The 10,000-nt window shown below is 46.1% G+C and overlaps 1 protein-coding gene across 8 annotated transcripts in view; it reads left to right on the top strand.

Annotated features, from left to right (window-relative positions):
* The window catches only part of EBF3 (EBF transcription factor 3), a 128,545-nt gene that overhangs the window by 82,216 nt on the left and 36,329 nt on the right, over nucleotides 1–10,000 (top strand). For 4 of the 8 annotated variants that reach the window (XM_031015702.3, XM_055354069.2, XM_031015697.3 and 1 more), the window contains exons 7-8: nucleotides 3,695–3,776; nucleotides 8,054–8,171. In XM_031015702.3, coding sequence (XP_030871562.1) covers nucleotides 3,695–3,776; nucleotides 8,054–8,171 — 200 coding nt within the window. Of the gene's footprint in view, nucleotides 1–3,694; nucleotides 3,777–8,053; nucleotides 8,199–10,000 lie in introns of all 8 variants that reach the window. The other 4 variants (XM_055354070.2, XM_055354068.2, XM_031015699.3 and 1 more) reach the window with 1 other exon arrangement.

The following is a 10,000-nucleotide window of genomic DNA, read 5'->3' as shown; positions in this document are numbered from 1 at the left end:
TCTGTGGGCTGTTTCTGAGTGGAATGGGGCTGGGAAAGCCGCGCCTGGCGTGTAGCAGTTTGTCTCGTGCTGCTGTCTTCCCCTCTGCCTGGGAGAAACAAGTAAATAAAGCCCATATTTCAAGCTTGATTTACTCTGGTACCTACTGTGAAAGATGATGACTCTTTAGGGAAATAAAGACAGGGTCAGGGAATTAGTGCACATAATGGTCATTTTGATGACGGGCCAACAGATGCAACGAGAGACACACTGTACACAATTAAGCATAATGTACTAATGACAAGTTAGAATTTTTATCGCCTCTTCGCGATGGAGCAGCAAATCCATGTTTTGCAGTAATAAAGAGTTTATTGGTGCTAAAGCCAAAGATTTTCTGACATAGGAAAGATTTTTCCTTTCATAACAAGAGTATTAAATTCTTTGTGTACCAGACTCTAGAAGTGAGATATGTAAAGTGGTTGTCAGATACTTCTTAGGAAAAAGCCAATTAAAGGGTAATTGAGTAAAGGATGAGAATTACCTTTTGACTTCACATGTCGGGCATTCAATTTTCTCACCCCCTCCCCAAACACTGAAATCGTGTGGCTCACTGAGCACCTCCTCGTGAAAGCATACATTTGCTCCGTGTGTAACTCTGCACAATATCAGAGTCACACACCTGCTGTACGGTGCCAGCCACCTTGCAAAGGCTTAATTGAATCCCCAACTCAGACATGACCAAAACTAGAGTAAGAGGTAAGCGCAGAGCTCTTCTTTCTCTCTGCTGAGGCTTCCCCTCTGTCCGTCCCTGTAGATGCCCCAAGAACCTGGCATGGAGCCACTTGACTGTTGAGCTTACTTTATTTGTGTCACTGGGACCTGTGTGCTCAAAAAGGATCCTGGTCTCTAGGGTTGTGCACGACAGCTCTTTCTCAAGTACTTGCACTGCTCTTTAGGCAGTTTGGATAGAAGCAGAAACTATCATTGCCACATACAAAATAAAGAGAGGGAGTGAACAAGCAAGAATGCATGTGTGTGTGTGTGCATATGTGTGTGTGTGTGCATATGTATGTGCATATGTGTGCATGTGTCTGCATGTGTATGTGTATGTGTGTGTGTGTGTCTGCATGTGTGCATGCATTTGTGTATGCATGTGTGGGCATGTGTGTGTATGCAAGTGTGGGCATGTGGGCACGTGTGTGTCTGTGTGGGCATGTGTGTGTATGTATGTGTGGGCATGTGTGTGTGTGTATGTATGGGTGGCATGTGTGTATGTGTGCATAGGTGTGTATCTGCACCTGCTTGACTTGACCCTGGGTATGCTCAGTATGTTTCTGGGGTCCAGCACCCAACTTTGTCCTGCTGATTTCTGCAGAGGATGACAGTGAAGGCCTAAGAATGCCAAACCCAGCTCTTCATGACAGTGCCGAGTGAGGGCTAGTTAGGGTATCATCAAAACTCTCTCCGTTCTCTTGGAGGTAAAAGGGTGACTGTCTAAAAGACATCAAGAAATTTAAAGAAACCTCCTCTGGAGCGGGGGAGAAATCTCTCAAATCACAAACAAAGCTCCTGGAGATGGCTCTGTGCAGGTACATTTGCAGATGAGCAGCTTCTCGGGCCGGCGCCTGCTCCGAAGATTAGCTGGGTGGTAATGTGTGGTGTAATTGCACCGTGTTGCTGTCCCCGAAGTGAAAACCTAATTGCCTGACAGGACGATAACTTGGTGGCGCCCTCACCTTGTTAGGCCCTTTCTGATGCAGTTCAAATGCAGTGCGGCCGCAGGTGCGCCTCATTTACCTCGCTGCGGAACGTCTGGAGTTTAATTGCACAGTGGTTGTTAGGAAAAATTGGTGGGTGGAATATCAAGTGACTTACTGTATGCTGATGGCAGATGGTGTGAAGAGGCATTGTGAGCTAAGTGTATAGGTGAGGTGAGTTAATAAAAGATGTAAATTCTGGCCTAAAATGGTGAGTCCTCATGGTATGCAGGAAAATTTAATTAAGTGGCCACCACTCTTTCCCCCATCAATTGGATTTTCTTCTGCCACAGTAAGAAGTCATCCAGGATATGCTGGGGGGGGCACTTAGATGAGTCTTGGTCCGTTGAGTGTTTTCATTTTCTGATATTCTAATTGCCAGCGAGGAACCTTGAACGTAAGAAAATCATGTGAAACTTCATCAAAAATTAATAACCACCAAGTAGGACAGATGATATTTCGGGAGAAAATAGAGAAAGGTTTGTGTTGATGACCTTGCTGGACAGGATGCTTGGCCTCTTGCAGAGAGTGGGTGTTTCAGCACAGACCCAAGCTCTGGGACCTCTTGGTTGTGGCCTTTTCAAGTTGAGGCAGAGGTTGTACAGGGAGAAACCCCCCCACCCGCTTTTCCTGTGGGTGGTGGCAGAGCCTGGCTTCCCAGGTTCTTTGAGTTCAGACTGGAAGCCAGCTCTCCTGCAATGTCACTGAGCATGCAGGAATGCGGAGGACAACATGATGACGTTTTAGTCACAGCATCTCAACACACTGTCAGGACCCCTGAATCTTCATGCCGTGAAACATAAGGGCAAGGCATGGCGGGAAATGGAAATAGCACTCGCTTCGGCCTCACCTCCCCAGCCCTGCAGAGTGCTGTTCCTTGCTTTCTGCCTCAGCAACAGTTTCATTACCGCCTCAAGAATTCTTAGTTAAAACAATATGCCTCCCAATCAGTTCTTAGATTTTTTTTTTTTTTTTTTTTTTTTTTTTTGACACCGAGTTTCACCGTGTTGCCCAGGCTGGAGTGCAGTGGTGCAATCTCTGCTCACTGCAACCTCCACCTCCTGGGTTCAAGTGATTCTCCTGCCCCCACCCCCCAATTGCTTCTTAAGAGCTGTACCTACTGTAACCCTTTTTTTTTTTTTTTTTGAGACAGAGCCTTGAGCTGTCAACCAGGCTGGAGTGCACTGGCACGATCTCGGCTCACTGAACCTCCTGGGTTCAAGCGATTCTCCTGCCTCAGCCTCCCGAGTAGCTGGGATTATAGGCGCATGCCACCGCACCTGGCTAATTTTTGTATTTTTAGTAGAGATGGGGTTTCACTATGTTGGCCAGGCTTGTCTCGAACTCCTGACTTCAAGTCATCTGCCCACTTCAGACTCCCAAAGTGCTGGGATTACAGGTGCTACTGTAACTCTTAAAACCCATATTTAAAAGCGTGTTTGCTTAGGCAGTGGTAGCCTCTGGAATTAGGGTTGCCAGATAAGATATGGCACATCCAGTGAAATTTCCATTTCAGGTCAACAGCAATTTTTTAGTGAGGGGTATGCTTTGGGACATTATTTTTTGTTTATCCAAAATTCAAATTTAACTAGGCATCCTTCATTTTTAGTGGGCGGAGATGGTAGGCCTATCTGGGCTGAATGTTTCCCCCATGGTTAATGGGCAGTTGTGCAAAGATTGAGCCAAGAAATGCCAATGCGAAAGTCACAGCTATTATCATAAAGCTTGGACACCCACAGCGTCAAGGCAAATGTAACTCACTGCTCTCCTGTGTGGCTATTTCTGGGTGCCTCCTCGCCGCCTCTCCCAGAGCCTCTTCTCAATGTCGCCCCCTAGAGGGAAGTGTGGAAGCTGTGGGGTTGAGTCTCCACTCTTCCCCGCGTAAGAGTGTCTTTTAAAAAGTTTGAGTCTTTTGTCTGATAACCCTAATAAATACCATCTTTTTGTATTTTTTATAGATTCTTTCTAAAGTTTTTCCTCAAGTGCAATCAGAACTGTTTGAAGAATGCAGGCAACCCTCGAGATATGCGGAGATTCCAGGTATACATTTCTCAAAGACACGTGGACCATGGTCCTGACTTTTCATACCAAATTTGAATTCTCTGATTTGCAACTGTTCAGGAAGTAATCTTGAGTTCTTTAAGGGCTTGGAAGCAAACTGGAATTGGTGCATTTGATAAAAATATGCAAATAAAATGCTTTAAGAATGATCTGGTATATTCAGCATGCCAGATTCATCAAGTCTAATGTGGGCACAATATAGCGAACAGCGAACTTAGCTTTGAAAACTTGGCTATGTGGAAGCTTTTTTTTTTTTTTTTTTTGGGGAGACAGAGTCTTGCTCTGTATCCCAGGCTAGAGTGCAGTGGTGTGACCTCGGCTCACTGCAACCTCCACCTCCCAGGTTCAAGGGATTCTCCTGCCTCAGCCTCCTGAGTAGCTGGGATTACAGGCACACACCACCACACCCAGTATTTTTAGTAGAGATGGGGTTTCAATATGTTTTCCAGGCTGGTCTCAAGCTCCTGACCTCAAGTAATCCGCCTGCCTTGGCCTCTGAAAGTGCTGGGATTACAGGCGTGAGCCACCATGCCCGGCCCAGAAGTGCTTCTTTTGGGATTGATTGATGGATTGATTTTCAGTGGGAGGAGAACTATAATGCAACCTTTTGGGAATACTCCAGATCTGAGATCCTCCTCATAGAGGGATCTGCACCTGCTTAGTACAGACCTCTGCAACTGCCAGAGTCTCTTCCTGGCCTTGGCTTCCTTCCCCCGAGGTTTACTGTGTTCTTATTGCCCACTTTCCATGCTAGTTGCGTCTGTTCCTAAACTCAGGCTAAGTCCTGTCTCTGGTTTGCCTCAGAAGATTTTATCCAAAAGACGGATACAGAGGGGTAGCTGGGGGGGGGGGGGTGGTTCAGGGATGAATTATGATAGATTTATGTACCATTATGATAGATTCATATTTTTCTTGCCTTTTTTGTGAATGATTAGGAAGCTAATTCAGGGTAAACACATTGGATGATTTTGCTAATTTTAATTGTAAAAATAGTCTGGGCTAGAATACAAAACCAGCCAGAGAAGAATTTGGCGGCTAATGGAAATGACCACTAGCTTGGATGAATGACCCAAGAGCAGAATGATTCCTGTTTGGGATTTACCCAATTTTTCCATCAAATAGCTCCAAGCATTTCTCAGAAATTTAACTTATGCCTCAGTCCTTTAGTGGATCACCTGACATCTGTCTCCATGCCTGCCCGGTCAGCTGGTCAGAGGAGGCGGGCTCTTTGGGCCCGCCCACAGTCATGTGTGCAGCTGGGGACAGTGTTTCCTGCAAACAGTTGGGTCTGCTTCCATTTGTCACGCACTAGGCTTCACAGGGCACTGGTGATATTGATCCTTCTAAGCAGAATGGAAGTCAGGCAGGGCTGAGGGGCTGTGTCCTCTTTGTCTCACCAATGACTGAACACAGCGTCAGTTACAGGTGATCTCGTGGTTGACTGCAGACCCCGTAGTTACTAGAACTTCCTCTGGTCTCTTTAGCTGAGCCCCATGCCTCTCAGAAGGTGTAAGTGACCTAGGAGGAAGGCAGTGCTTACACAATAGTTTCAGCTGCTTTCACAATCTCAGCAGCTTTCTGTAGGTGCTATGGCCCAGGTGAGACACAGAGCACAGCTTGCCTGCTCTCTGCTGAACTACACTCTTTACCTTTCGTGGCTGACCTATATATAGATGACTGCAAAGCCTGTGTCTTTAAAAACTTTTTAAATTTGTTTTTACTTTTTCATGTTTCTTTAACCTATCATGTTTAGGAACATAAAAAGGGTTAAGTCTGCACCTCAGTGTTAGTTGCGCATCTTTGCATCATATTCAGATAATGCATTTGTAGAGTGTCTTCAATGCCCAGGGCTGGGCCTGGGAGGTAGAACACAAGGAGGGCACCTGGGTGACCAGGAACAGGCCTTGGCTCCTCCAGGCAGAGGCTGCCAGGCCCACTTGTGGTACCAAAGGGGCAGCAAAGCCACCTCCCACCAGGGCTGCAAAGGGCAAAGCCAGTGGGCAGTGGTCAAAAAAGGAAGGTGCTGAGATACCCAAGGCTGGACCTGGGATGCTGGGGCAGCACTTATAACCTTTTGAGGTTCTGGGTGGCTTGACACTGTTGCGACCTCAACAATCCTGGCAGTGGCCAAGGGGAAGAAATGCCAGGGAAGTTGCCCCCGATGAGGGCATTTGGGTGGGATGCCGTGTGTACCGCCTCTGCCGCATCATCATCTTTTGGAGTCTGAGATTTAAAACGAAAAAGCCGGCCGGGCGCGGTGGCTCACGCCCGTAATCCCAGCACTTTGGGAGGCCGAGGCGGGTGGATCACCTGAGGTCGGGAGTTCAAGACCAGCTTGACCAACATGGAGAAACCCCGTCTCTACTAAAAATACAAAAACTGGCCGGGCGCGGTGGCTCACGCCGGTAATCCCAGCACTTTGGGAGGCCGAGGCGGGTGGATCACAAGGTCAGGAGTTTGAGACCAGCCTGGCCAACATGATGAAACCCCATCTCTACTAAAAATACCAAAAAATTAGGCAGGCGCAGTGGCAGTGCTTGTAATCCCAGCTACTAGGGAGGCTGAGGAAGGAGAATGGCTTGAACCCAGGAGGCGGAGGTTGGGGTGAGCCGAGATCGTGCCACTGCACTCCAGCCTGGGCAACAGAGCGAGACTCCATCTCAAAAAAAAAAAGAAGCCATCACTTGCACATGTATTCATATATAAACATAAGCTTTGGCTTCTTTGTTAAACCCCTGAAAATACTACTTATTTGTATGTTTAATTATTTTATATTCAGTGACTCATTGAATACAATGAATTGTATTCATTTTGTATTAGGTAACTAGTTTAATTATTTTATTAATAGGCTTTATTTTTCTTAGAGAAGTTTAGGTTTAAAAACAATTTCGCAGAAAGTACAGAGATCGCCCGTGTACCCCCGTGCGCCCTCCCCCTGGTTTCCCCGATTATGCTGGTGCAGGGGATTCCTTACATGTGCGGACCCAACACTGATATGTCGTGATTCACTAAGGCCTATGGTGGCCTTGGCTTTTAAGCTCATTTTGCATGGCGTGTTTTGTCTGGGCCTTGCAGGGAAGGTGTACCCTGACTGGGAACCCCTTCTGCTTCTCCACTCACCTGCAACCACCGCACAATTCTCTGTAGGGCTGTGGTTCCCTCGGGTGGTGCTGACCCAAAGACATGGCCAAGTGTGCCCAAACTGTGGCAGAGAGCCACACTTCCTTCAGGTCAGAGCTGGGGTGAAGCTCCAGGAGTGCTTCTGCAAGACCCAGATGAAACCTGGCCTCAGATCTTTGCAGCTCCAGCTAGTCAGGGATGAATGCACTACCTCTGTTAGAGAAAGCTCAGGGCCAGGTTGTCATTTCCTGGTTCCTGGGTCCATTCAGGGGTGCCATTTCTGGATGTTTGTGGCAAGCTCACCTGGGCAGGTCTATGGAGTCTGAAAGGCCATCCTTGCCTGGCCCTTTTCGTTTCTCCCTCTACCACGAGGCAGCTGAGGGCTTAAGAGGGCCTGATCTGTGATCTCTCCCCTTGACATCCTTTGTGCCTGGACCTAAGAATGGAAGCCTCTCACCGCAACAGAGAGGACATTCCCTTGGCATACCAGGGTCCTTGCCAGCCTTTGCAATGAACTTGAGAAAGAATACCTTTCCAGGATTGAAAACACTCCCACTATTCATATTCAACTCAGTCTTTTCAGATGCAAAAAAGTTCATTACCAGACATTAAATGTAATTGTAAAATTGACCCAGGGATCGTTTCCTGATAAAATGTGGGCAGTAGGAATGTTCCTGATTTATGAAGCCTTTTTTGGGCAACTCTGAATCCTCCCAGCTCTTCAAGGGAGGCCAGTCTCAAGTGAACTCATTTTAATTAGATAAACTATCTAATCAATATGTGAACAGATCAATCAAAACAGCGGCTTTAAAATGAGTGGCTAGAGGGGTGTTTCTGAAGCTAATGGCTAGAAGAATATTTCTCTGAATTGAATTCACTTGTTAGCATAATAGGAGATTAAACTGTAATTAGTGGAGCAGGTTTTGAAGAGAAGCAATCTTGAGTCAAAACAAAACAAAACAACCCACCCACCCCCATTAGCCAAAAAAGCTGTGAACGCACATCAATCAACAGTGTCCAGGAACACGTGAAGTTTCCTTGTGCTCTGCAGTATTTAAGATGGCTTGTATTTTGCCTAACAGGGGGCTCTGCTTTTCTTTGCCAATTCCATTTTCAAATCCACTTCATCTTTGCAGGTTGTTGTATCGACAACAGTCAACGTGGACGGCCACGTGCTGGCCGTGTCAGACAACATGTTTGTGCACAACAATTCCAAACACGGGAGGCGGGCCCGCCGCCTAGACCCGTCAGAAGGTACGGCCCCTTCTTATCTGGAAAATGGTAGGCACATGTTACATGTCTTTTTTTATTTGCGATGCTTCTTTTTCTTTGCACCATCCTTTATGTTCATTCATGTGGAGTTACTCTCACCAGGCCCCCGCCCTTGGTCAGACCTCCTGCACCAAGGCAGGACGAGGTGGTGTCCCCGAGGTGGAAGGGGAGACAGCCCTCCTAGGCTTTCTCTTCTCCTTTATTGAACAGCGGGACTTTCCCATTCACCTGCCATGGCCTTCGTGTTTCCAGGCGTTCTTTTGCTTACTGCTTTTCTTGCGATTTTAATTTATTTGGTTTTATTTTGGTTTGTCGGAAGCACCCATCCAGAAGCTCATACCCAGATACCTCGTGCAGGCCCAGCGGGTGGTTGGTCCAGTCAGCTCCGAAGGGACAGTCAGGACCATTTCCTGTCCCTGGCTGGAGTGCGTGTGCATGTGATCCACGTGTATGTGCGTGTTCACACAAGAGGGGGGGCAAGGAGGAGGGGGTGAAAATACCAAGCAGCATACATTTTTTTTTTTTAACCAAATGCTTTCAATTGATTGACTTCTTGTTTTGTTTGTTAAAAGAGAAGGGTTTCCATAAGGGTGGTAGGTAGGGAGAAAGGTTCTTGGATATCAGGTCGGAATGCAGAAAGACTCAGACACAGTGGGCCTTGCGCCGAGCCCCTCAGGCACATCCCACTTCCTGCTCTGCACAGCACCCACAATTGAACACATCCCCTTTAGAATAAGAGTCACTTCCCCCATTAAACATTTCATAATAATTATGAGATTCTGACCAATACAAATTGTGGAGAAAGTAATGTGAGTGTTTTTTTAAGTGAATTGCAAACAAAACAGCATGATCAAATCCTTTAGAGCAAAGAGCCTGTAAAACTAAATGGTTTTAAGACAAATCCTCTATCCCGAGGTCCCATATTCGAGAGCCACACACGAGGCAGACAGATGCACGCACAGGAAAATGAATGAAGCGTGTGCAGATTATCAGCGTGAAATATGATTCAGACAAAAACTGGAAGACAATTTATGAATCTGCTGTGGTCCACAAAAATAAACTAATTTGTTTTTCTACATTAATGACTAAGGTATAAGAGAACAAAAATATAATAATTAAAGGTCGCCCTAAGCACCAATGTCATTAGAGCCTGTGACGTATTGTTTATCTCCTTCCCATGCACTGAAGGTAGGTGTGTGTTTTGCTTAGCAACCGTCACTAATGAGGTTCACAATTAAGAAGGTTGAATCCCCGGTCCTCAGTTCCTCGCTTCCCTAGAGAGTGGAGCTTTCACGCAATAGGTTCAAGGGGCCTCCCCAGCCCTCTGGTGTTAGGTTGTAGTCTAGGTCCAAAATCAGCCTCCTCTAATGAGCTATTATGATCTGAGCAAAGTACAAGTATTTATTTTTGTAAGTAGCATGAAAAAGCATTTGACCGTAAGCAGAAAATGTAGCGTTTAGAAAAATAAAGGCCACTAGTGGGTACCTTGGAGATAAAACCCAACTAATCAAAAGCTATTTGCAGAAGCAGTCTTGCTCAGGATTTTTTCCTGTTTGTTTCTCGACATTTAAACCAAGTCAGTTTCTTGCAAGAGATTGAAATATCTTGTCCCACCCTAGAAAGTGACTACTAATTTAAAAATGCCAATAGGGTGACTCTGAGGACTAGCATAGACAGATCGTTAAGAAAAAGGCATTTGTCATAAATAGTAGGGTTATTTATTTTTTTGTAATTAATACCCGGTTATCAAGTGCCCTAGAAAAAAATGGCAGGGCTTATGCTTCTGTCACTTCCTGAGAGAGTTGACACTT

This window comes from Gorilla gorilla, chromosome 8 (assembly GCF_029281585.2).
Source record: "Gorilla gorilla gorilla isolate KB3781 chromosome 8, NHGRI_mGorGor1-v2.1_pri, whole genome shotgun sequence".
In the NCBI taxonomy this organism is placed as follows: Eukaryota; Metazoa; Chordata; class Mammalia; order Primates; family Hominidae; genus Gorilla; species Gorilla gorilla.
This window is presented reverse-complemented; position numbering and strand designations above follow the sequence as displayed.